Source organism: Lupinus angustifolius, chromosome LG02, assembly GCF_001865875.1.
Source record: "Lupinus angustifolius cultivar Tanjil chromosome LG02, LupAngTanjil_v1.0, whole genome shotgun sequence".
In the NCBI taxonomy this organism is placed as follows: domain Eukaryota; kingdom Viridiplantae; phylum Streptophyta; class Magnoliopsida; order Fabales; family Fabaceae; genus Lupinus; species Lupinus angustifolius.
The window spans coordinates 3,282,321-3,309,499 of NC_032010.1; the positions used below are offsets into that span (position 1 = coordinate 3,282,321).

Sequence of the window (27,179 nt, forward strand, 5' to 3'; positions counted from 1 at the left end):
GTGTTTTATATTTTCGATATTTTTTTGGTTATATATTTTGATATATATTTATTGCGAAAATAATGTGGAAGCATAAAATGTATATTGTGAATTTTTTTCATTGAAGTGATCATGGTATGAAAAACCTTATTTATAGTGTAAACTAATTAGCTAACAAATTAATAAACACATGTTTGACAAACAATTCAACATTGTTAAATGTGTAGAATGTTTAAAATGCATAAAATGTGTAAAATGTGGTAGTTTTGTTCTCCAATAGTCCCCCGGGGTAAATGTCAATTGACTCCAGCTTGATAATTCAATTTGATATCATGACAATGTAATGGGTCGAAATCTCGATCCTAACGTGATTGAATTTTCTCAATCACTTGATCTTGTTGTGAATCTTGTTGATCTTGTTGTTGTTGCTGTTGATCTTTGTTGATCTTGTTGTTGTTGTTGTATTCAGTCTTCTTCTTCTTCTTCTTCTTGAATTGATTGCAATGAGAAAACAAAATTGCAAAGTGTTGGGGATACTTGAAATATGTTATTGTGTTAGTCTCACATTGTCTAGAATTATAATAGAGTAGAATATCAATGTTATATATTGGACTCAGGTCCTTTGTTGTAACGTGCACCAGATATAAGCATCAAATAGAAACACTTCATGGGCAGGTGGACTCATGGGTGTGCTAGGGTTTGTAATTCTTATTTTCTAATAATATCTTGGAAGCCACTCAGCACTCCCGAGGACGTAGGCACAATTGGCTGAACCCCATTAACAAATTCTCTTGTGTCTTCTTCTATTTATTTTATGTCTTTTATTTGATTGCTTGTGGCCAACGCTGCGCAACGATCGCTTCCGCTGCACCAACAATTGGTATCAGAGTCAATTGGTAGATGACTCTTAACCCAGACGTCACATAATGGCTAAAAAGGGTGAAGGCGTGATGGCTAGACAAGGTGCGTCAAAGGTAATGGCAAAGATAGAGTAGATGAGTTGAAGGAGAAGGAAACATGGCAGAACTGTGGTGTGGGCGATATATATGTTGATCCAGAATCCCAGAAATTCATGTACTGGATTAGGATCAAGGTGGAGATAGGGACTCATGTGTTGAGTTTGACCTAGAGATAGGTGCTGACAATATCTCTAGATGTTGAGAGAATGTTTTCATTTGAGATGAGACGTGGAGTATCCTAATGGCGTGTCTGAGATGTCATAGTGAAGGATGTTAATTGTTAGCAGATCCACAAAAGCACAGAGGCGCTGACTGACTTTGATGAAAGGTATAACATGTGCATTGGCTTTGATGCAAGTTGTAACACGAGCATTGATAGAGATGCAGGAGTGTGACATGGGCATTGGCTTGGATGCAAGGATGTGACATAGATATTAGTTAGCATTGATGCAAGGTGTGTGTTATAGATATACTCCCTATGGTGGAGTATGATAGTTCTTTTGAACTTGGATTGTCGGAATAGACAATGATAGTAGTGATTGAGGCTTTCTAAGGAAACTCCAAGGTTCAGTTTGACCGAGTATTGAAGAGGACGATTGTTGGTGAACTTTTGTGTAGATATTCCAATATATCGAAAGACTTCCTAGCAATAGGTGGCTAGATTTGATGGCGGTACGAGAAGTTGCACTACAAGTTTGGATTGGAGAGCTAGGCTCTTGGTAACATCGTCAAGGATACTCGGAAGGTCTATGTTATGCTGTAGGGGAGTAGTTAAAGAGAATTAGACATTGAACAATGTGGAGTCATATATTCGCTAAGATGGAGATTTATGTGTAGATTTCCTAAGGAGCGACATATTCGTCTATTTCAATCAAGGTGGAGATTATTGGGGATGCTTGAAATATGTTATTGTGTTAGTCCTACATTGTCTAAAATTAGAATAGAGTAGAATATCAATGTTATATATTGGACTCAGGTTCCTTGTTGTAATATGCACCATATATAAACACCAAATAGAAACACAACATAGGCAGGTGGGCCCATGGGTATGTTAGGGTTTATAATCTTTATTTTCTAATAATATCCTGGTAGCCGCTCAGCGCTCCCGGAGATGTAGGCACAATTGTCTGAACCATGTTAACAAATTCTCTTGTTTCTTCTCTTCTATTTACTCTTATGTCCTTTATTTGATTGCTTGTGGTCAACGCTGCACAACGATCGCTTCCGCTACACCAACACAAAGATTGGTGAAGATCTTTATGAAGTGAACCAAAAGTTAGAGGTTGAAATGCATTTTCCACCCCAATGTGCTTAGTATCAGTACTTCCATCTTTTGAATGATTATAGCCTCAAATACAAACTTTGGTGGTCCAACCCATCCAAATATTTCATAGATAAAAAAAATGCTCCATGGTCCAAAACCAAAATAAGTGTGTACCTTCATCATCCAATACAGTGATTATTTTCTAAAAGTTAAGTTAAAGTGTCCAGCATGAGGGTTCTTGAAGTGATTATCTCTAGGCAAATGTTCTTCCTCCCTTCGCACCATTAGTCAAACAGTTTCATCACTTAGCTCAATATTATGATCAACTAAAGCATTAGATTCAAAGTCACCAAAGCATATTTTCTTGTGTTCAAAAAACAGAAGACTTAATGTGACAAGAGTTCCTTCTTCCATAATAACCCATATAACAAAAAGTGAATAATACCTCTTTGATTTCTTTGATGAACACTATGATTGGATTAACCTTCGAAGTATGTGATAAGGTGTAAAGAACTCTGAGTTTCTTGGCAATGATTGCTTTGTAACTAGGCAGGCATAATCTTTTGCTTTCTGCAACCAATGTTTGATGCTTGTAACAGTTGTAACAAGATCCTTCATGATCACTGGAACATGCGAGGGAAGAACTACTCATCTTCTTCATATTCTTCTCACACTAACAAGAAATCTTGGCCAGAAGTATGAATGCGCAACAGAAGTAGTGCAGAACCTTCATAATGAAGGTTCTGATACCATATTGTGAAAATAACGTGGAAGCATAAAATGAATATTGTAAATTTTTCTCATTGAACTGATCAAGGCATGAGAAGCCTTATTTATAGTGTAAACTAACTAGCTAACAAATTAATAAACATATGTTGAAAAACAATTCAACATGTGTCAAATATGTAAAATGTTTAAAATGCATAAAATGTGTAAAATATGGTAGCTTTGTTCTCCAATAATATTTAACATGATATATCCATCCAATAATAATAAACTTAATAAATGGGTTTAATTTTTAATAGTGTGAATTTAGACAGTGATTTATCAGTATCTATTAGACAAAAGTTGTCATTGTCTATTATGTTAGAATTATTATTATCTTACTTATTTTAGGAGAATGGGTAGGAAATTACTAAAGGATTATTTCTAACAAAAAGAAGTTTTGAAGTTTTAGACAAGCCAATTAGCTGATGATCTAATTGCATAGATTATTATTTGATACACTTAACTGAACACAACCAAATACAAAAATGGAAAAGTGTCAAATTGAAATGCATGAATTTTACATTTATCAACAATATATTTTTATATCTATCAAATCTTTAATATTATATTTAAGGAAAATAACTTTGTTAGTGTGTACTTTTTTTATCAAATGCAGATGCTAAAAATAAAGCTACAACTAAATTTGTTACATAAGACAAATTGATCAATTTATTTTTATTTTGACTGCTCAATTGAAGGAAGAGTGAAGTTTAAAGAGTTGTCTACATTATCGTGAATATTTCAATTATTTTTCTATTTTTATTATGGACATACTATTATAAATAGATTAAAAAATTAGTTTAATTAAGAATTTATATATTTATCTTACATTTTATTCTTATTAACTCTCTAGAATTAGATATATAATTGCCATTAATAATAAATTTATTTTTAACATTATTACTAATATTGAAGTGTTTTGGAGAAGGCTAATAAGTGTTTTGTACGTAATTTAAGGATATTAATATTTTGGAAGTGTAGGGAGCCATTGACAATGACAACAAAAATACTATTTTAATTTTATTTCAATAACATAAGTATAAGTGTTCTATAGTGTAAGAATGGGGTAGACGGGATGATCTGAGACTGGTTGGGTGAGTTGGTAATGAAGAAGTGTAGCTAGTGTTGATCGTTGTTGTAGATATGCTGGGGGAGGTACCTAAAAAGGTTCTCCAATACTCAAGTTAATAAGGATTTAGAGAGATAGAAAGGAAGAGTATAAGTAGAGAGATGAATGATTAGTAGATCATCATTAGAAATAAAATACTTCCTTATTTATAAGAGCAATGCAGCCGACGTGTAGGCTACCCATTGATCAGATTGGGCAGTCGTTGCGGCGCACGAGCTCTCCACGTTCTAGACCCAACGTGACATTGATTTGGGCCTTGAAGTCAAGCTCGTAGGCCCACTCTGATGTTCTTGGCCTAACTCGGAAATATGGGGTAACCCGGAGTGACTGAGTTGTCATGCGTCGCATTACTCTGATCGGACTAGAGTAGCTCTACGCGATGGTCGAAGACAACAATGTACTCAGTTTTTCCGGGTAGGAACAATAAGGTTTTAATATATTAATCCATAATTTGTTTAAAGATGAGGGATTCGTTTACACCCAAGTTAAGTTACACTAATTACAATCAATTTCATTCATCCTTTTTTTAAATCCAACAGACTAAGTGAGTGAGTGAAAGAGGTGATAAGGTAGAAAAAGAGAAATCTTATATTACTTTTAAATTTCACCTATTTGGTCCGTTGAAATTAAAAAATGGATAAATGAGATTGAATATAATTAACATAACTTAAATTAGGTGTAAACGAATCTCTCGTCTTATTAAAAAGCACTAGTAGTATTATTTCAGTGAACAAGCAAATACATGATATGCTTTGAACTATTTGGAGGAAGATGAGCCTAGGTATTATTAGATGAGATATACTTTTTGTACTTTAATTTGGGATTTTATGTGAAAAATCTCATAACATGTACATATCTAAATGTAAAAATACTTTCCAACATAAATATGTCTGAAAATACATTCAAACATTTAAGTATAATATTTATACATTATCAATATAATAATTTACATATTGTTATTATATTATTCATCATTCATTTATATTATTTTTCTTGAAATATCAATAATAATTAAATATGAGACAAATGATATAATAGTAGTATAAAACTTTTACAGTGTAGCATGATGGCAACTTTGTTTTATTTTACAATTAATTCACACAAAGCCACCATGAACAATTTTTTATTTCTAATTACCTATTAAACTTTATTTGCTAATGAAATTGATTACTAGTCCCTACGTAAAGATAATGTTAAATTATATTTCAAAATCACTTTTCAGCTCCCAAACATAAACAAACTTGTCTGCTTATATAATATTCACCTACAAGGTAAACATGCATTTCATAAGGTACAACAACAGGAATTGTGATGATATAAGAATACAAACCAAACCCAAAAAAAAGTGTGATAACTCTCATGTGGCATTAGAAAGGTCCACAACAATAGTGAATACACACCCAATGTTATAAAAAAGGTTCAACAACCATCTCTAAACTAAAATCTCTAAGTTTCTTACTTTTACAAACCTTAAGGTAGCCATCCCTTAATGTCAAATCTAATATATAAAATACAGAATTTATGTCCTAAACAAGTAACTGAAAAGGAATGAATTAGTGCTGTTTTTGATGGATTTAGACAGTAAAATTCAGCTGATCCATCCCTCTTGAGAAACTGTTAGCAAGTAATTTTGGGCTTGTAATATGCCAAAATTACATGATTCAGCCAATACAATTTTTATGTATCAACCAGCTGCAACAGCATCAGCTCTAGGACTTGCATCCAATAGTTGATGCAGCTTTATGCCAGAGTTGTTAGTTTTCTTATCACAAAAACCATTATCTTCCTCTGAAATTCTTTCATTAGAACCAGAATTGTCATTAACTCTTGATAGTAAGTTCTCTGTTTGTCCAAGTTGAACATGTTTAAGTTTTTCCTGAGTCAAAAAAAACAAAGAATTATTCAGCATTACATTCACCTTATATGAAATGGATAGGATACGAATCAAGATCCTCTCGGATACTTGGAGAGGGAAGTTCTGTTTTTTGTTTTTACTTTTAAGGGTGAAAGTGTCATCTCCTATTGTAAATAAGGATATAAGTGTCATTGCAATCTGTTTTTTCTTTGGTTTTTTGGAGTACTTTCCTCTCCGGTACCGGAGAGGATACTGACTCATAGGATACATAGGAACATCATGGGGAACAGTACCTTCAGTGTAGCATTTTCAACCCTCAGTTTTTCAGAACTTTCAGCCAATTTATTCATTTCTGATTTCAGTGTCACATTCTCAGCATTCAAGGCATCAACTTTTCGCGCCAGTTCTTCAGACTCGGCCTGAAGAGGGGCGAAACGAAATGAGCATTAGTTACAAGCCGGTCTTGAGTCTAACCACAGAAGGTGTAAAATTTTACAAGTGGTTGATAAAAAAGAAACTGGAAAAAACCTGCAACATCTATACCTGCTTCCTTAGTCTGGATCTTCTAGCAGATTCTCGGTTTGATTGTTTCCTCCTCTCACGTTTCAGCTCGCGCTCATTCTAAGGAATCCAAAAACACAACAAGAATAGTTTCGGTGTGAGCAAAAGATGAGGATACTGCATTATTAATTTATTATTATCATTATTATATGTTTTTACAAGCATCCCTAATGTGCTTTGTATATATGATCTGAACTGCTACTGATGAATTATATGCTAACCATACCTGTACCCAAGCTTCAGCTGGCAATACCGCATATGGTCGTGGAGCACTTGTGGAATTTGTTCCAACAATGGAAGGGTTGGTCAGCTCCACTACAGGTTTTCCCGCAATATTGGCAGGCACAACCGACATCATCTTACTAGCAGCTAAAGCCACTTTGGAAGCTGGACTAACATGTATCTCAGTTTTTCCGTCTTCATCTGTTTGTACAGTGTAAAAGCATAACCATCAACACAAATTATGAAGATATCCTAACTCCGAAATTTAAGAGCTTCAGATGCTTGTCTATAAATATTGCATTTTGGATATAAAGATATTTTATTAGTAAATGCAAGCATGGGACACCAATACTATAAACATAAAAATCAGGTAACAACCCATCTTAAAACATGTGCAAATTCCACCTTACTGAGCATAAAAATCGGATAGGGTTCAACTTAATAAGACCCTCAATAAACTGGTTGGAGACCATGTGTGCAGTGACAATAACAGTACTATTGTGATCTAAGGACAACTCTATTGTTCATCAAGATGTGACACTTGGTGAAGAACAGAGTCATACCGGTGGTTGGTGTTCCCTCATGGCTTCGTTTCCTTCTTGTTTGATTAGCCTGGCCATAAGATGGGCAAATATGATTTTATGTTTCGATTTTCTCAAATCATTTTAAAGAGAAATATATTATAGGTGAGCAATTGCAAATGGTCAACAGAGTACAAAAAATAAAATTGCAAACAAGTTTCTCACCCCTGAAGTGTTACTGTCACTTCCATCGCTGGAACCCCCAGTGTCGCCACTGTTCATATCATCATAAAAATAACCAGTTATCCATAAAGAATATCAGATTTTCCCTTCTACAACTAAGAGTACGTTCCTGGCAATATTCATATAGAAAGCAAACGGATTGACAGACCTCTGTAACAGCCTGTTTTCCGATCCATGTTCTGCACTTTCAGCATAGCCATTGCCTATTGACATTGCAAGCACATCGAACCCTTTCAGTTTCTTCATTAAACCCTGATCAGCATTTCCAGATAATTTTGGTGTTGTCTCAATGCTTAAAGGGGTCCCAACCTGCATTTTTACACCAATTCAAATAAAGGAATTGAGCAGGAACTGATTATAAAAGGGTGGCCCGGTGCACAAGGGTCCCACTTAGTGGGGTCTGGGGAGGTTAGATGTGGCAGCCTTACCCCTGCCAAGCGGAAAGGCTGTTTCCAGGATTGGAACATGGACCTCATGGTCACTAGGCAGCAACCTTATCGGTCCGCCAAGCTCACCCTCTTTGAGTATGAACTGATCTCAAAGAAAATTAAAACTTACAGCAGGTGAAGTTGGAACTCCTTGACCATGTGAAGGTGGCCCCTGTGTTTTAGGAATATACATCATAAGAACACGGAGACAAAACTCTGACCAATTAAGCATATTTAATAAAGCATGTGTATAAGCATGGAGCATTTAATATATAAAAGCTATGAAGAGTTTGATACATAAAAGTTATCAAAGCATGGAGCATTTAATGACAACTGAAAATGAATATAAGATCCAACAAGAAAAACGGGGGAACAAAAAACAAATTGGAAGAATGCAAACTAACAATAGGAACTCCGGGGTGAGCATAAACCCCTCCATGTGGATACATTGCTGCATATGGCGGCCCATAAGGTGGCATCATAGGCTGGAACAAATAATAAGTTGCCGAGTTACTCATCCGTTTCATCTAGGATAATACCCCCAAAAGATATCCAAAACAAACAAAAAAACATAAAATGGTAGTGGTAGAATAAAATAAGCGACGCGCTGGAGTACTACCTGTGGTGGGGCCCACATATATGGGTGAGGAGTGTGGCCAGAAGCCACTGCTGAGTTGTAGTATGGTGGAAGAGCAACTCTTGGTCCATAATATGCCTGAAATATAACAGACAGACAACATCACCATAAGCGTACGCATTTTCTAGCAGGCAATTGTGCTTAAAAACTTGCGACAAATAGAATATTAAGCTAAATTCCAAAAAAGTCCTTTTTTTCTTCACGAGGTAACAGCTACTACTGAATGACATGAACCAATTCCAAGTGGATTAAAATTCATGCCACTAAATAAATAGTTTCGAAAAGAGAAAGCAACCAGAGCCAATGCAAATCTCATCCTAGGGATAAATACTGATTGTAACTCCGATAATACAGAGAATATGTTACACAATGCAACATAGGAATGGCACTTCCTTAATACTCATATACAAAAAAATAGTTGGTAATCCACAAAAAATGAGAGTATTTAATCGGTTCATTTATTCAAGCAAAAAATGTAAAAGGGAAATACATGGAGAGTATGTTTTTTCAAATAAAAGGTTGCTGATGTGAATAAGGATACTCTGATTCATCAATACTAAAGTCGGATGGTTATTAAAAATCTTCAAAACAATAAAGTAGCTAGTAGCAGATAATCCAATAAAGTTAATGATTATCAAGAAATGGATTTAACATGATCATCGATAGTAAAAGGTGAGTTATAGTAGCATAGCTTAAATATTAAACAACTTCAATTTTAAGTGCAGTTATCTGAATTGAAGTTTAGCTAACACGAAACTAAATAAATACTCCAATCGTTAGCGGACAAAGGAATTAAAGGCAAAAGGTAGGTAATGACCTGCATAGCTGCCCAATCAGGGTAGACATGACTATTGGTCTGGTTGGTCTGGTCCTGTTCATTATGATAAGTACAACACATAATTAAGGTACAATCACAAGCTTTTTACAAATGAATTCACACTCAGATACACTTTTTGTGAGCTTACTGTTGTCACGGGTGAAGAAGGCTTTTCAGTCTTGGTGGATTTCTCTTCCTCGTTGTGTCCCATAGCGACCGCTGAGTAGAAAACACTAAGTCAAATATTGTACAAGGATCCTTACTACTTCTCCGAAAATGATTCAACTGCGTTAATAGGAACAAGGATTTATGCCATTCAAAACCAACATATGATCCTAGATGTTCTTGCTCATAAGCACATAATAATCTTCACTATAAAAATCATAAATTCCCAGCAATTCATAATTATTTCCTCATAAATTAATTACAAAAAAACATACAAAGATTGAAATTTTCTTAATAAAACACTGCATGGGTCTCTTTCCTATCTCTAAGGTACCCTTTTACAGGATATTCAACAAGTCTCTAGGTGAATAATCATGGTAATAACTCAGTAATTCACAACGGAGTTTAACAAAGTGAACCAAGTTTCAGATTTAATCTATACTAATGACAGAAGTCTAACTATAATTTCAGACTTAGTAAGAGTACATGCTTCAGAACTTGTGATTTCAATTCATAAAGACTGCAGTATTAATGGTAAACTATGCATAATCCAATCCAAAGGAACATAAGGACAGAACAAGAGAGTCAGTAAAAGACAACACAAGGGTAGAGGGACAATTCTGTCTTTTCACAACCCCACAAGCCAAATAGAATTATAGAAAACTATGGACAGTTGGACACAACAAGCACAGCATAAACATAATCTAATCCAACAAGACACGCTCCACTGAGAGTAAATGACTAAGATACCCTTGCAAACCAAAATTTTACACTTTCACATGGGTCAAGTACTATTGAATTTGCTACCTGAACCACCATAGATTGAGGTTTATATGTATTAACTCTGATCCAATACCCCTTCAGCTATAGTTGATACAAATTTGTAAAACAACCAAATATGAAATGAAAGACAAATCAACACAAACAAAGTACACAATTTCAAAAACAGATACCAAAGAAGATCCAGAAGATTATCCAATTATAAACTCTTATTTTTTTAGCTAGAAATATAGAACTACAACTTCCTGCAATTTTTTTGGCATTAACAACAAAAATTAACTGAAAGCTACATAATTTGTTCCATTTCCCAAAGCTTCAAACTTGCCTACATTAAAATGCACTCACTTAAGTCATTTCCAACAAAAAAAATCAAATTTCTGAAAAACAAAATCTGAAAAAGTCTTCAAAAAACAAAAAATTCCCAAAACTCCAACCAACAAAGTAACAGAATTTAAATTCCACGTACCGAATAGATACCCAATTCTTCTCTTCACGAACCAAATTTCTTAATTTTTTTTATTTAAAAAAGTATCCCGATGGAAAAATACAACATAGAAACAAAACCAATCCACGTAGCTTCTTCAAGCAACCTCAAATTCAGGACAAAAAGTGAAGGTTTTTGAAGAAAATTTCACTTGGGCATCATTTTATTTAATCTCCATATCTAACTACTTTCTCTCTCTCAATAAAACGAGGGGAAAAAACGTTTTTTTTGTATGACAGAAGAAGGAAAAAAATGAGAGTGGTGAAGGAGAAGAATGAATGAATGAGAGAAGAGAAAAAGAAAAAAGAGGCGAAGTCCACGTCACCGTACACGTGTCGTATGTATAGGTATGGCGTATACGTACGTCGTACATACGATGTGGATTGTTGAGCTGGCCGATTTGTTTATTTCAACGTCATCGCAACCGTACACGTATTCGTCGTATGATTCATTAACGCGTGTTGTGTTTGGGGGTTCCAGCTTCCATACACCTCATGTCCCTTACCCTTACGTGGTCTTTGAGATTTGGATTCATTAATTAATGGGAGTTAATGATGAGAGAAAAACTTATTGAAGATAACCTCAACAGAGATAGTTAATCATAGTTTAATAAATCATAAAAATTGTGAGTCTTATTGTACCAAATCGTTAAATATGAGATCGCGGGAGAGGGAAAAAACATGCATTAGTAGAATGAGATCCACAATTTATATGATTCGTTAAACAATGATCGGATGTCTCCAAATATGATGTGTGAAGGCTATTTCCAATTAAGTTTTTCTCTAATGATGATTGGTTTCATACAAAAACTAATTAATGAACATTTGTTGTGTTGTGGTAGTAAATATTATATAAAAAAATATATGCATTAACAATATACAAATTTTATATATTATTATTATATCATTCATTCTTTATATTTTATTATTATTAACTCTTCAAGAAAAGTTATACAGATGAATGCGAATGATGTATTAACTGTGTATAAATTTTACATTAAAATTATATAAATATTATGGCTCAGAATAAAATTCATAAGATAATTTATTAGAGTAATGATATATTATCATATCAAATCATTGTATAAATAATTTTACCTATAAGAAAATGATATATGTTAATAAATAAACCATTAATAAAAAAACAACTATTTCTGACATAGACAAATTTGTATCAGAATATTTCATTTTCCAATTTATTATAACTTAGAGTTGGTATATTGGATGGAAGCATATGATATGATTATCTTAATCAACTATTATATACTTTTTGCATGGTCATATTTAAGGTTATGTACATAATTTAAAAAATATTTAATAATGTTAAAATTGATACAATTTGACTAAAATAATCACATTTAGTCTACATTGGAAGTATAATTTAAAAATAGGAGGTGAAAAAGATGAATAATAAATAAGGAAATAGTTGGAAAATAAGTATAAATAAGTATGAGGTTTCTAAAACTTATAAAAAATGAAATAACATGCAAAAAAAATTAAAAGATAAAAATATGTGGAATAAATGAAGTATTTCATCTCGTTGACTATGTACTTTATATCTCATAGTAAAACCATAAAGTGCATTTTTCTCTTTGTACTCTAGTCTTTGAACACAAATATTAGACAAGATAAAAGTATATCTTTCTCATATCATATTATGCTCTTATGTCTCTATTTTATCATGATATTATCATACTCTAAACCATAAGTTAAACTATAAAGAGTTTGATTTCCTTAAATAAAGATCTCATATTTGACTTTAGTAAAGAGAAGCCAAACATCAAATGTATAGTTTCATAATAAGAACAAATTGATCAAGGTTTAAGTTAACCTTATTTTAATCCGGGTTTAACTGAATCTAGTAAAAAATAATTGCCAAACATAATGGCTAACTAGCATTTTAATGTGATCAAATGAACTTTAGTGGAACGAGTTTGAGCTCACCCATTTTATAAGTTATAGTCAAAAAACTTCGATCACCAAATTATTTTTACTTCATTAAGATTATGTTGAGATCTATATGATTTTCAGATATCAAAAGATTCAAATAAGACTCCTATAAATTGAATTTGAGTTCAGATAAGGAAGTGATATTATATCATGCTTAATTATTTTATACAGATTAATATTTCAATTTTATCATGTTATTTAATGGTATAGATTATTTCAAACTTTACACTTAAATTTACGTTAGATGAGTATTTTCTAAAAATGTGAATGGTAAACTAATCCATCCATGTCAAACTAAAAGTTATACTCATGGTAATGTTATCTCAATACTTATTTTTCTCATTCACAATATTCAAATACAAGATATTTGAATGTATATATTTTTTTTTTGTATTAAGTAATCAATTGGATGAATATCAAACGAAGTTTACAAATTATCCACTAAGAAAATATAGTTTCACAATTATCTTTTTCCACTTCACCAATTTAGGAGAAAATTAATTAAGATGATCCAAAACAAAAAATGAAACATTTTTTAAATAAATTTAGAGCCATTATCCACTTTAGTGTTTATAAAATTTTATCTGTATTAATTTAGTTTCAAAAAAGTAAATTTAATATTTAATATTTTTGAAACCTCTTTTTGTTTTTAAAATTTTCAAATACCAAATTGATACATGAAAAAAGTTGAGAACCAAAATAAGTCTTTAATCATGCATTTAAAGTAGGTGGAGTCCATCAAAAAATCTTTATCTCATACTTTGGTAGAAATTTGAGAGAAGATGAGACTTTTTGCATGAAAAAAATGTCTTTCAACTTTTTTTATTTTATCTAATTTTTTGTTTTAAATACTACTAATATAAATAATTCTTTTAAATATAAAAATTATAAATTAAAAATGTTAATTGAAATTATAATAAAATATATTTAATAAATCTATAAATTTAAAATTATATCATTTATTTTTAATTAATAATGAAATATGTTTTTTTCTCTTTTCTTTATTTTAGTGGTATGTTTGTCATTTGAATCGTAATATCATATATCTTCTCATTTTCTATCCAACCAAACAAAATAAAAATAGAAGATAATATTTTTTTCTATCCATTTTCTCTCTATCTTTTCTTATACCAAACATCACTAAAATTTACATTATTTCTCATCTTTCTCTTTCTCACTTTTTTCTTTCTCACTTTTTTTCTCTATTATTATTTTCTCTAGGTTCAAGAAAAGTAAGTTCACAAAATTAAACATGGCATACACCTTTTGTGCTTAGAATACACCCACATTAACACTACTGATTTTCATTTTCTAGTTCATTCAAATTCTTCAATTTTTGAATATAATTTTAATGTCCAATACCACATAAAGACAATGCTTTAATTAGTGAACGGTGCAGTAATAAGGAACCAGCTTATTCTCTCTCCAATGTGGAAAATAATTTTCGGACAAGTTTAAGCAACCGGTGGAGATGCTCTAAGTTCATGTTGAATTCTAACGTATTATATGAAAAAGTCATAATCTAATAATATGGAATGATATTGAATCACATAAACAATGATATATCATGATAAGGATTGGCTCTTTAGGTGAGGATAAAATAATACTAGTGGCTTAAAAATAATAAATACATCGCCTTCTATTAAAAATATTATTTATTGATTTTAAAGATGTATTCTTCCAAATACGTTAAAAATGTTATTATTATTAGTCATAATTGATAGGGTATAAATATTCAATATATATATAAATTTATTGATCAACCTACTAAATTGTTATTATATCCTCTATTATTATATTTTAATCATTATTAACTCTTAAAAAAGTACTATAAATAAATTGGGGAAAATATATTGTCTTTGTAAGAATATTTATAATGATAGTACATAGATATTATACTTTATATTGATTGTGTAATAATATTTTACACAATAAACACATCATATAGTATTCATGTTTTAAATCTAATTGACTCTTGAAAGTTTAATTAACTTATAATATATTAATATGAGTTAAACTAAATTGAAATGGTCCTTGAAATCCAGGAGTGGCATGGTCTAAAAATCTTGATGCCAATAAGGACTGTTTATGATATTTCGCTTTTTTTTGGTGCATTATAATATTTTATTCAATGTGTGTGCGTAGTTGATACTTGTGATAAGGTGTTGATTTAGAATTTAAAATAAAACAAAAACATATATCCAAGTAGTGTATTTAAGAGGTTGAAATTCTAAAGATGGTATTTTATGGTGCAATTTTTAAATTTAATTTCCTTAAAAAGAATATTGTTATGCTTTATTTGGAAGGATGATTTTGGATGAAAAATGATAAAATGATTTTAGAAAGTTTATCCTTTATTTCAGAGTTGGAGGATTTCGCAAACTTTCTAAAACTTTTTGTGTGTATATTTTTGTGGAGACAAAATATAAAATAACTAAATAATTTTAATAAAATTATATATTATTATTCATTTCTCATTGTTAATTATATTTTTAAAAGAAAAATAAAAATATTCTAACATTATCATTAATTTGATTTTCATATCTAAATTTCATACTCAAATAATAAATAAAATTGTTTTCCTTTTCCCTTCCCTTCGTAACATTAGAATACTCATTCACTTAACTCTTTTTTAATAAATCAGCTTTTAAAAAAGTTTGAGATAAGAATGTCACCAGGCTGTCTTTTTACATGGTTAATGGTCATAAGCTGCCATTTTTTAATGCTTTACCTTTTTAAAGTAAAAAAGGTAAAAATATATTTACTATTTAATTTAAATATATTATAATTGTAATCACTAAATCTTAATACTAAATACAATCTTAATTACTTATTTTAGAAGTATTCTTACTTTATATACAACCTTTATATTTTAGAGAAAATGAAGAGTGATGTAATTTGCTGTTGAGTGCAGTGCGCACAACACACGAAATTGATAGTGAGTTGCTGACTAATAAAAGAGGTCATATTCCATATGGCCAGAAGGGAGAAATATTATACTATATAAAGAGAGAGACAAAATTATATTTGATTGAGATATTATTTTCCAACATTCCAACTTATATAATATGGCTTACATATGTGAGGTAAAAATTATATTTAAGTCATATATTTTCACTACATATAACAACCGTTGTATTTTATCATTTCATTCATTTGGCTTCTACTTTTTACATTTTCATAATTTCCTGGTCATCCTCTATTCTATTATGTATCGCCTCTAGCTCATACCATGTGTCTTTGAACCACAATTGTATTCCTCTGTGTCCGAATTCACTATGCTATGGCTAACTGAACTAGAAACATTGGAAAGAGATAATCTATTGCTTGTCCAGAAGTAGCTTATGTCATATCGTGCTACGAGTGAAAGATGTCCCTATGCTCATGCCTAGTTCCTGCAACCTGTAAATACGATGCTTAATATGATTGACTCAAAATATTTAAATATAATAATTTATGGTATGATCTAATATTTAATCTTTACTTGTACAATGTGATTTCTCTATCTAAACTTATATTTCATATTAGGGGTGAGCAAGACTCGGTCCGACCTATAGACTAATCTCAACTCGATAACTTAGGGACAAGTCTGGCACGTTCAAATAAATTAAAAGGGATAAACTCAATTAAAAGGGACAAACTCGTTGTAAAAAAGGACGGATTCAGGTCTATGTCCGTGTCACTCGACTCATCTTTTATAGTTATATATCAATAATAGTTGAATAAATACTTATAAATACCCATTATGTTCAGCTCACATAACTCAAATACCTACAAACTCACACAACATATCCATATAATTTATCATATGATCCTTATTCCTTACCATTTTCCTTAACATGCAAACATAAATCTTGATTGATAAAAAATCAATCAATTTTTTAGTTTTTGTGTACTTTATGTGAACAACAATTTAAGTTTCATTTTTCATTTAATAGCTAGTTATTGTATTGATTTTTGTGTGAACTTTTGATATTGACATGTTGTTTTCATTTCAGTTCTCATGTGCTTTTTATCATTTACAAGACCAATTCAGCTTATGTTGACACTTGACAGTTTAAATTGTTCTGAAATTTTTAACATTTTCTATAATTTTCAGTCACGTGATTGTGATAGTCTTTAGTTTGAATGATGCAATTTACGGTTTATAGTTTATATACTGATGTATGTCGGATGCAATTTTTAGTTGAGTTTATATATAAATTGTGATAATTTTGATTGTGTATGCTTAAAGATTTGAGAAAGAAATCTATTGTTGTCATTTTGTCCTTTTTCAACCTGGACTCGTCCTTATATTGACCCGTCTTATTTTGGATCCGTCCCTCACATGTCTCATCCTAATTATGGACGAGTTCAAGTTTAAAAATTGCCCCAATAATATTTAGGGACGGGTGAATAACATATTTAACTTGTCTCAACCCGTTCCACGCTCACCCCTTTTCCATATATCATACTTTACCTTAACTTAAAATTGAGCATTTGTGGAATCCTACTATATTAAGGAAATCTTTTAAGAGCTTATCTTGTATTCTTGGACTAATCTTGATACTATCATATATATCATTATTACTCAAATTATGCAAACCAAACTCCTTTTTATCTATAATTTTCCATAATATATTTAGAGTTTAAAATCTATGCATTGTCGGTGTAAAGTTTTTTACGATGTTAGCATATCATTTACCGTTGATTTGTATTACTTTAGTTTGAGAGTCAATGATGATTAGAATATGAATGATTTGCCAACAGTATAAAAAACACTTACACTATCAATGTATACATATTAAATCCATGTATTTATAAACACCTTATTATATGTATTCTCCAAGTTAATGAAAACCGTGTATAAACTCTTTGGTCTTTTAGATAACTCTCTATCAATTGTGACAAATATAATCTGTTTCGTTATTCTAAGTGGTTATTCTATTCTAGGTAATCAAGAACTTATTATTCTGAATTCTTGGGTTCAAGAATTCTTATATAACTTAAGTGACACAATAAAAGCTTTTTCGATTCTTTTATTAACTGATTTATGTATAGGATTCCATTCGACCCATGGTTGGGAACTAATGATTGGTTCTGTCTATAAAGATTTTGGCTTTGCTCAGAATGATCAAATTATATCTGGTCTTGTTTCCACTTTTCCAATAATTTTAGATACAGTTTTAAAATATTTGATTTTCCGTTATTTAAATCGAGTATCTCTTATAACAAGTATATAGCTTCCATGTTTCATCTCTCAAACATAAATTCAATTAGTTTGTAGTACTGTGGATCTCTTATCTCAATCATCACTCATTTATCTTCTCTCATAACATCATGATAACTCATGAACTTAACCCATATAATTTGCACAATTTTATATATCTATTTTTTGTATATATCAATATGAATAGTTTAAATTGTATGATAAAGGTCAAAATCATTTTGCACATAAAGAAAGATTCCTACTTTTCAAAACAACAAATTAAAGATTACAACCTCAAAACTTGTAGTTGTTTATCACATGGCCAACTACCGTACTATTGTAATGATTGAATTATATATTACAAATATATGTTTATATTTATTATAATATATAACTTAATATAACATTGTTATTACATTAATTTGACCAATTTAATAATAGATATAGTATTAATAACACTAATAAGTAATAACACTTGTTAATGGAGAAAAATATTGTTGGACATTTTTAATATTTATTAAATATATTAGAAGGAAATATATGTAAACCACTTCTGAAACTTTTAAGACCATTCAAAATTAAGTTTTTCTAAAGTACCCGTTAGCATTCCTCATAAATAAATGAGTGAGTAAGAAACCATGTCACAAGCACCTAACTTATCATCATGTTTTGAGAACAATGTTTGTCGTGAATGAATGAGTGTGATTCTAATTTTTTCGTGGATGAATGAGGAGTGAAGTAGAACCTGCGTGAATGAATGAGAAGTTTTTCTCTGAAGTTGAGAACGTGGGTGAAAGAACCGGGGATAGTGAAAATGAAGAGATTGTATGGAAATCATTGTGTTTCTGGTGAGAGAAGAAAATGATTCTTCATAAAAATAAAATATAAAAAATAAGAAAAATAATAAAAAATATTAAAATGGTGTGACATGTATCATCGTGCAATTAATATGAGGAGGGGAGTTATCTCCTCACACCCGACGATATATTATTCCCTTAAGATAATCATATATTTGAAAAGACATTACCATAAATTGGGATGAGTTTGTTTAAAAAATAGAGAAAAATATATATATTAATAGTGTAAAAGTTTTATTTATATTTTATTATTATTAATTCTTCAATTGAAATAATACATATGAATGATAAATAATATAATGTAAAATCTGTACATTGACAGTGTAAAAATTTATACACATGTACACTATTATCCATCATTCATTTAGATTACTTTTTTGAAAAATCAATAATAAATAAACATCAATGGCGGATGACTCAATCACAATGTATAAAGCTTGTAAAGATTTATACACATGGACACTATCATCCATCATCCTTCATTTAGATTACTTTTTGAAAAATCAATAATAATTAAACATCAATGACAAATGACTCAATGATAATGTATAAAGCTTGTACATTGTCAGCGTATACATCTTTTTCTTTAAATAATATAGTAATTATATAAAAAATTATTGATATAATATTAGTAATGGATGAATATAACCGTAAAGAAAATAGGGGAAATCGTAGGGGTAATAATGGGAATAGATACGCATAACGGTTTCTGAGTCGGAGAGCACTCCATGTGTCATGTTTGACGCACTTTTCAACTCACACTATTCTCCCCCGCGTGGATCCCACTTTCTCCTACCATTCTTCTTAATCTAACGTATAATAATCAGCCACGCCCATAGTCAATAATGTAAGTGGACACTTATCAATGTGGGGCCCACAACCCACATTGAGGTTGCTTGTATTTGTATACATAGTAGACGGAAAGACATTTATTTTTATATTCTAATATATAAAGCTAAAACATAAAATAACTACCTATAGAATTTATGTTTCTCTAATTACTCTTTCATATTTCTAATTTATATGTATACTATTAATAAAATCAAACTATTTACTATTAATAAAGCTAAAATATTTATTATTAATCTACTACCATGACATAATTTTTATATTCTAAACTTTCATATATTCCTTCGATTGCATTCATTTTTTATATTAATATACCATTAATCTTCAACCTATTCCTTTATTTCTATCTTCTCTATTTCTCAACCAAAAAAGAATACACAATAACACAAAAACATTCAACAACTCTCTAATTAGAGGCACAAATTGAGAATTTATATAAATTGATGTATATCATATCAATTACCGTAAATATCTTCTTAAATCTTTACTTTTTATTGAGTATATATTTTGCATTTCTTATATTTAAATTATTATTTTTTAAAATAATATAACATAAAGATAATACATTCTATATCAAAATAATAATAATGTGGGTCGGTCGGCACGTAGTGCCGATGGACACGCTAGTAAGCTATAATTAGTTAAACTATATATTTAATTTAAAAAGTTAATTATTATATATATTTTTAACTAATCATAACTTATAACATATAGAACAATACACATTATATGATATAGAAAATATGTTTTACTAGGACTAGTCAAAATATCTTATTTATAATTTCTTGATCTCAACTCACCATATCTTCACTTATATACTTATTTATATATAATATATCATACCCCTTATTTGTATTATTATTTTTAAAATATTAATGAATAGTCATAATTAAATATAAATTATGAATGATTCAGTGACAATATTATATACATTTTTTTCTTATTATACAAATATATAGTCTCCAAATGAGATAAATATTGATTGAGACATCTTCATAATAATCCAAATGAGGACATCTATTATCTAAACCTATCTTTTTACATTTATTTGATTAAGTATGTCTAAACTATGAGGGTGAAAATATTTTTCTTGGTATAACCAAGACTTTCTTCCACTGTATGACTAATGAATGAATCTATTTTAAAATATATAATTAACTCTATCAAAAATTGAATATTTGACATAATATGATACTTTATAATATGGTAAATCATACTAGACCAAAAATCATGATTGGGTTACACTTAGTTATAAAAAATATATTACTAAGTTTGCTAAAAATGTATGGACATTTTTATCAATTATTTGTATATAAATGAATTTTCCTTAATATTTGTAAGAGAATAATGTATCTCCTTATATAAGGAGATAACTTATCTCCTCTAGCCATTAAAATGTGACATGTATGCTATTTTGTTTATTTTTTAAAATATTTTTATAGAAAATGGTGAAACATGACACATATCATGATTTCACTAGCAGGAGGAGATAAGCGAGTGAGTGGGGCGAGTAGCAGTAAGGATAGATTAGCAATGACCGTTGGATTAGCTGCCGCAATTGACGGTGATGCAATTCTCCCCCATCGTCAAGGCTCTGACGTTGCCGACAATATTACCTCTTCCTTCGCTATAATAATGACAATAATAAAAATATAATATACATGATCCCCAGTATAAAGATTCTCATCATATCATTTATTTAATTTTTTTTGAAGAATCAATGTTGAATATATATAAATAATATCATGTGTAAAACATATACACTATCAGTATTATTGTTTTTTCATGTAATAATGTTATCCACTTCACACCACAATACAAATACGTTAGTAGTATGTGAGTTAAGGAATAATTAAGATTTCAAAATATAATTCATATTAAAACAATATTGTGATAATAGAAAATTGAATTATATCCTATGGTTATTTTTAAGCAAAATTATAAGTAGTCACTACACTGAATTAATAAAGGATTAAGAAATAAAAAGCTACATGATATCTAGTGAATTGCCTGTCAATATTGATGGAATAATAAAATATTATGGAAGAGTATTCTCCTTGTGAAACTCTCATTTAAAACAAAGATATGTTGTTACAGATCATATCTCATATATTATCTCATGCAAATGATAATAAAACAAAAATAAAAATAATTAAAAATTTAATTAACATATCATGTTTTTATTGATATTAAACATTGTATAAAATATGATCTAAGACATCATATTCATGTTCTTTTTCATTCCTTTCAGCATTTGAAATGAATGAAAAAAAAGTGCATGATATACTAGAATTTGGACTCTAACCAAAACCAGTTATACCAACCATTCACACTAGTTATACCAACCATCCTCTACAAAGAAAATAAATTAGACCCATCATTAATTCAACCTTGTGATGTTGAAGGGTGAAGATATTGGTAGCCAGTAACATACCTGAAAGTTACACAATCTAAAGCTTACGTAATGTGTTTACTAATTTCTCTATGTTAGTATAAACAATCTAATGACTTACCTTCCAATCCATAAATAGGAGCTACACTACCATTTCATTCTAATAATTATACAATGTCACTTTCTCTTCATTATCAACTTGTTAGTTTAGTGGTATAAAACAATCTCCAATACCAAATAACTTATTCATTTTTATTTATATCTTACACACATTATTTTATAATTTAGTATAATTCTTTATTAAATAAGAACAACATATACATTTTTTCACAATAGCAAACATTATTCTTATTTAGGTCTCACAACTTACTTTATTCTTAACCAAACATTTACTTTTTTTTTGTTTACTCTCCTTATTCATATTTCTCTATTAAAAACAAAATTCATAAAATAAGAATGTCGCAGTGAAGAACATAATAAAAATATTCTTATTTTCATAAGAATGCGTTAAGAACAACTCATTGGAGATGCTCTAAGGAACCATTAGATTCTAAGATGACCTAAAAATCAATAGTTTGATTCCTCTTCTTAATTTGTTGAAAATAAATTATCTCCTCATATAAGTATATAAGTTATTTCCTCCAATTACTAAGATAGTGATATGTGTCCTATTTAATCATTTTCTATATAAATATTTCTAAAAACTACAAAAAAAAATAGTAAACATGTAATTTTAGTATTCACAGTAATATCTTCTGGTATGAAGATACATTTTATTCTCTAATTTGTTTTATGCTTTTATTTTCAACCAATGTTTTCTATTAGTAAATACAAAACAGTGACATTATTTTCATTCCCAATTTCAAGGTTTTGTGCATAAATGGTGAAAACCAAAAATCTTGAAAAATAGAAAAAGCAGATGAAAGTATAAACACTTCTACTTAAAGTAAAAAAATTAAAAAAATTAAAGAAAAAAAATCTCAATTTAGATTTTGCAACTTTTTGAGTAGTTTATGTACCAAACTCACCTAATAGTATAAAGAATTGATTGTGGTTCTTAAGTCGTTTATGTGTGTTAGAGATGGTTTCTTGCTCTATTGTTTGTTAACAAGTCAACATTAGCATCATTGCTTGAATGCATGGCTTTAATTATCTTAAGATGCATGGAGTTTATAATTATATAATGTTAGTTTCCTTTAGCTTCCATTAGTAATTAAGCACTTTTGAAGAGTGATAAAAATGAGCACTTTTGAGGCTTCTTCATATATAGTTTGGAAGTTTATATTGGTTTGCATGGTGATAATATTAATATTATTGGTGGGTTCAAGTTATTCATTGTGTGAGTTTGAAGGATTATTCAACTTTGGGGATTCAAATTCAGATACAGGAGGATTTTATTCAGCTTTTCCAGCACAAGTTGCTCCAAATGGAATGACTTATTTCAACAAACCTGTTGGACGTTCTTCTGATGGGAGGCTTATTGTGGATTTTCTTGGTAAAAAATAAAAGAATCTATCTTTCTTATTATATAAGATTCTTTCAACTATTATAACTTTGTCCCTTCTTTTCACCCCAAATTTTGTGTTGTGTTGCATCTATTTGTTTTATACTTCAAATTGTTGAAAAACATTGCTTTTAAAATTTGACATTGATCTTGGATACTTTTTTTGGTTTAGATTTTCATATCTATTAGAACAAAGTATTTTCCAGTATAAAAAACTGAAACATAATGCTCTCGTTGAGAGTTGAACTCAAGACCTCCCGCTTACTAAACGGGTGCTCTAACCAACTGAGCTACGAGAGCTACATGATTACATTTTTATTATTTATCAAAACATATTAGGTTTATTAAAATGTACATGTGTATCTGAATTTAATTTTTTGGTATTATACATGCAGCTCAAGGTCTTGGATTACCATTTCTGAGCCCATATCTGAAATCCATTGGATCTGACTTTAGACATGGTGCTAACTTTGCAAATTCAGCATCTACTGTGCTTCCTCCCACTTATTCTATTTCTGTTAGTGGCCTTAGCCCTTTTCATCTTGGTATCCAACTCAGCCAAATGAAGCAATTTAAAGCTAAAGTTGGTGATTTATTTACTCAACAAAAAATCAGATTTGGTGAGTTTCATCATCTCTAAATTTTAAGGATCAAATCTATTCTCCCACTAGTGAATATGATGTTTTTTGGTTTTATTATTAAGTCTTATTCATTTTGGTCCTTGTAAATATGATTTTTTATTTTTGTCGAACCAATATCGACGCATAACATATATAAGTATAGCTACAAAACACAACATTTTCTATGAAAAAAAAAGTAGGGTTACAAGTACACTAAAAAATATATTGCACAAAAAATAGGAACAGAATTTCTTACTCAGCCTATAACTTCTCTCAATATTAACAACTTAAAATGTTTAGAATGAGAATAAAACATCTCATAATTAATATGAAATTAAAACATTGATATTGTTCAACATCACATGTTACTATGTTAGGATGAACATTAAAAACTTATTGAGAAAGCAAATCACAAGAGAGTAACAAAAGCAAGTAAATACCCAAATGTCTGCATGCTAAAAGTGTCAAGTCTACAACTAAATTTATTTCAATAATTTATAAGCCAAAATGTCGCAACCCATTTAATTAGCACAACTGTTGATTATAGTCTTAGTTAAAATTTATTTATTTGTGGTCTAAGTAAATTTGATGTTTTTTCCTATTTTAGTCCTTGATTAAATATTATTTGTTTTTTTTGGTCTCACATTTTTAAAAAGAGTGTGCTCCTTTTAAAGCAGGTCGTGGTAGAAGGTTATCTTATGAATGCCCCTCAGGACCAAATCTTCCTTCACCAGATATATTTGGAAAATCCATTTATACTCTCTATATTGGTCAAAATGACTTCACTTCTAAACTTGCATCCCTTCCTATACTCAAAGATTACATTCCTCAAATCATCTCACAAATTGATGCCACTATCAAGGTTTGACTAATGTCCCTACATCTCAACAATACTCATATTTTATAGAGTATAACAAAATAAGAAATGTAAAGATGCTAAGGCACTAAGGTAACAATTAAATTGGAAGGGAAAATGTTTTCTAGAACCATATCTATAACAATATAATGAAATAAGGAATGAGAGGTTGATGTAATGATATAAGACCTCACTCGATTCTCAGGTATTTCATTATGTTAAAGGATATAGGTAATGCACTTTATTATCCTCTTTATTTTCTAGTTAGTAGCCTTTTTGTCTAGTTTGTTGGGCTAAGTTTCTTCTTGTAATGCTTGTATAAAAGAATGATTCTTTTGTAAATTCATTCAACAATTCACAAAACAATTTAAATGAATGAAATTCATTGTTATTTTCTTCATTTATTCTCTGAATTCTAATATATTAGGCCAAAAGTTAATTTTTTTGATGCATGTAAGCAACACTTATTGGAAGAAGTAGTTGTATATCTCGAAAAGAATTTGTTCATTATAAAGGTATCATCAGTTATAAAAGAAGTCATATATATAATGTGTAGAGAATATATGGTGATAAATTAAATACTATTATCCTTGATATCTCCTTACAATTTGTTTACCAAAGATGCAACCAAACTTTTTTCTCATTGAATTATTAGGAGCTATATTTACAAGGTGGGAGAACATTTTTGATATTCAATCTTGGTCCTATGGGATGCTACCCTGGATTCTTGGTGGAGATTCATCATGAAAGCTCAGATATTGATGAATTTGGATGTGTAATCTCACACAACAATGTTGTAAATGATTATAACAAACATCTTAAGGAAACATTGACACAAACTAGAGAAAGTCTTAAAGGTGCTTCACTCATTTATGTGGACACCCATTCCATTATTTTGAAGCTCTTCCAGCATCCTACATCTCATGGTACAAACATTTTTCTCTTCACATTTATTTACCATAACAATAATCTTAGTATTCATTATATGAAAGTGATTTCATGTTTCAATTTGTTTTGGTGAATTAGGGCTAAAGTATGGGACAAAAACATGTTGTGGGCATGGAGGTGGTGACTACAACTTTAACCCTAAAATTATGTGTGGAAATATGGCTGCAAGTGCATGTGATGATCCTCAAAACTATGTGAGTTGGGATGGTATCCATTTAACAGATGCTGCAAACAAGATTGTCTCTAAGGCCATTCTCAATGGCTCTATTTTTGACCCCGCTTTCCCACTTCACAAACATTGTGACCTCCACCCTATTGATCAATTTTAGTAGTACTTTAAGGGTATGTTTACGAGTTGAGTTTTGGATGGGAAAAAAGAAAAAGTAAAAGCTTTAGAACTATCTCACCAATATATTTTGTGACTTTCAAGTCTTCCATTTTCATTCATTCACCTCCAAAAACCAAATTGCAAAGAGACCATAATTTTTTTTCCTCTAACAAATTTAATCATTTCCAAAGTTATCACAAACCAATATATATGTTGGGTACATAATTGGTGGGAAGGGGTTATGTGTGTTACTTTAATCTAGTAATGCTTGCATAATGTAATTTCAATTAAGCTATGTGTTGGTAGCTCCAATATTTGCAGTAAAATAAAGATATTACGTACAAGTTGAACTTTGGCTATGATTATTTTCTGTAAGGATTAACTCTGAAGTATTACTAGTCAGTGGTGAAGCCACACGTGAATCATTGCATGCATGTGCACATCACAAGAAAAAAGTGTATATTTCATTATAGTTAACATTTTTTTACACTCATTTAGTTATATAAAATTGTATTTTTGTCATATTCTAATACATTTAGATAATTCAATGTGTAACTTGCACCTTTGATCTTAGGTCGGGAATCTGCTTAAGAAGTTTTTTTTTGCTAGATAGCATTTTTGTTATTCTAATTTGAATTATGTACTACTCTCGTTCTTTAATTTGTTTAGCCAAACAAGTTTCTTTATTTTTAAAACTAGGGAAGTTTGGTTATGATACTCTGTTTCAAACTCTCATTTTTTATCTAAATATTTTGTGATTTATGTTATATTGGACATGAAATAGTTCAAAATTTTACAATTTAAAATGTAGTGAAGTGTTGGTAAATTTAAAGATTTTGTTAAATGTGAGATAAAGCGGAAGAAAGTTTAAAGCGA

At 30.0% G+C, this 27,179-nt stretch overlaps 2 protein-coding genes and 1 non-coding gene across 7 annotated transcripts; 1 reads left to right on the forward strand and 2 right to left on the reverse strand.

Moving 5' to 3' along the window:
* LOC109333055 (G-box-binding factor 3-like) lies at positions 5,420-11,085 on the reverse strand. 4 transcript variants are annotated; one of them, XM_019568307.1, is made up of 13 exons: positions 10,795-11,085; positions 9,532-9,602; positions 9,384-9,437; positions 8,549-8,644; positions 8,334-8,414; positions 8,060-8,101; positions 7,650-7,810; positions 7,484-7,532; positions 7,301-7,349; positions 6,742-6,938; positions 6,498-6,575; positions 6,248-6,373; positions 5,420-5,975 (listed from the first exon to the last, which is right to left on the reverse strand). In XM_019568307.1, exons 2-13 carry the CDS (start codon positions 9,592-9,594, stop codon positions 5,784-5,786), a joined length of 1,188 nt encoding a protein of 395 aa, XP_019423852.1. In that variant the 5' UTR covers positions 9,595-9,602; positions 10,795-11,085; the 3' UTR covers positions 5,420-5,783. The 4 variants fall into 4 exon arrangements, with proteins under 4 accessions (XP_019423852.1, XP_019423845.1, XP_019423861.1 ...); XM_019568300.1 differs by having other exon boundaries at positions 9,532-9,668; XM_019568325.1 differs by lacking the exons at positions 5,420-5,975; positions 10,795-11,085 and adding an exon at positions 5,986-6,159 and having other exon boundaries at positions 6,197-6,373; positions 9,532-10,763.
* LOC109333075 (GDSL esterase/lipase At4g01130-like) lies at positions 23,203-26,633 on the forward strand. 2 transcript variants are annotated; one of them, XM_019568335.1, is made up of 5 exons: positions 23,203-23,542; positions 23,947-24,171; positions 24,846-25,033; positions 25,683-25,953; positions 26,054-26,633. In XM_019568335.1, the coding sequence occupies exons 1-5, from the start codon at positions 23,287-23,289 to the stop codon at positions 26,302-26,304; spliced, it is 1,191 nt and encodes a 396-aa protein (XP_019423880.1). In that variant the 5' UTR covers positions 23,203-23,286; the 3' UTR covers positions 26,305-26,633. The 2 variants fall into 2 exon arrangements, with proteins under 2 accessions (XP_019423880.1, XP_019423890.1); XM_019568345.1 differs by having other exon boundaries at positions 23,209-23,542; positions 24,849-25,033.
* TRNAT-AGU lies at positions 23,778-23,851 on the reverse strand. Its single transcript has one exon. It is a non-coding gene; the product is annotated as a tRNA-Thr (tRNA).

Coding starts and splice junctions, on each gene's coding strand:
- LOC109333055 (XM_019568307.1), bottom strand. CDS start 9,594: ATGGGACACAACGAGGAAGAGAAATCCACCAAGACTGAAAAGCCTTCT. Junction 8,645..9,383: donor CTGATTGGGCAGCTATGCAG/GTCATTACCTAC, acceptor GTTATATTTCAG/GCATATTATGGACCAAGAGT. Junction 6,576..6,741: donor CAGCTGAAGCTTGGGTACAG/GTATGGTTAGCA, acceptor TGGATTCCTTAG/AATGAGCGCGAGCTGAAACG.
- LOC109333075 (XM_019568335.1), top strand. CDS start 23,287: ATGAGCACTTTTGAGGCTTCTTCATATATAGTTTGGAAGTTTATATTG. Junction 24,172..24,845: donor TCAACAAAAAATCAGATTTG/GTGAGTTTCATC, acceptor CTCCTTTTAAAG/CAGGTCGTGGTAGAAGGTTA. Junction 25,954..26,053: donor CCAGCATCCTACATCTCATG/GTACAAACATTT, acceptor TTGGTGAATTAG/GGCTAAAGTATGGGACAAAA.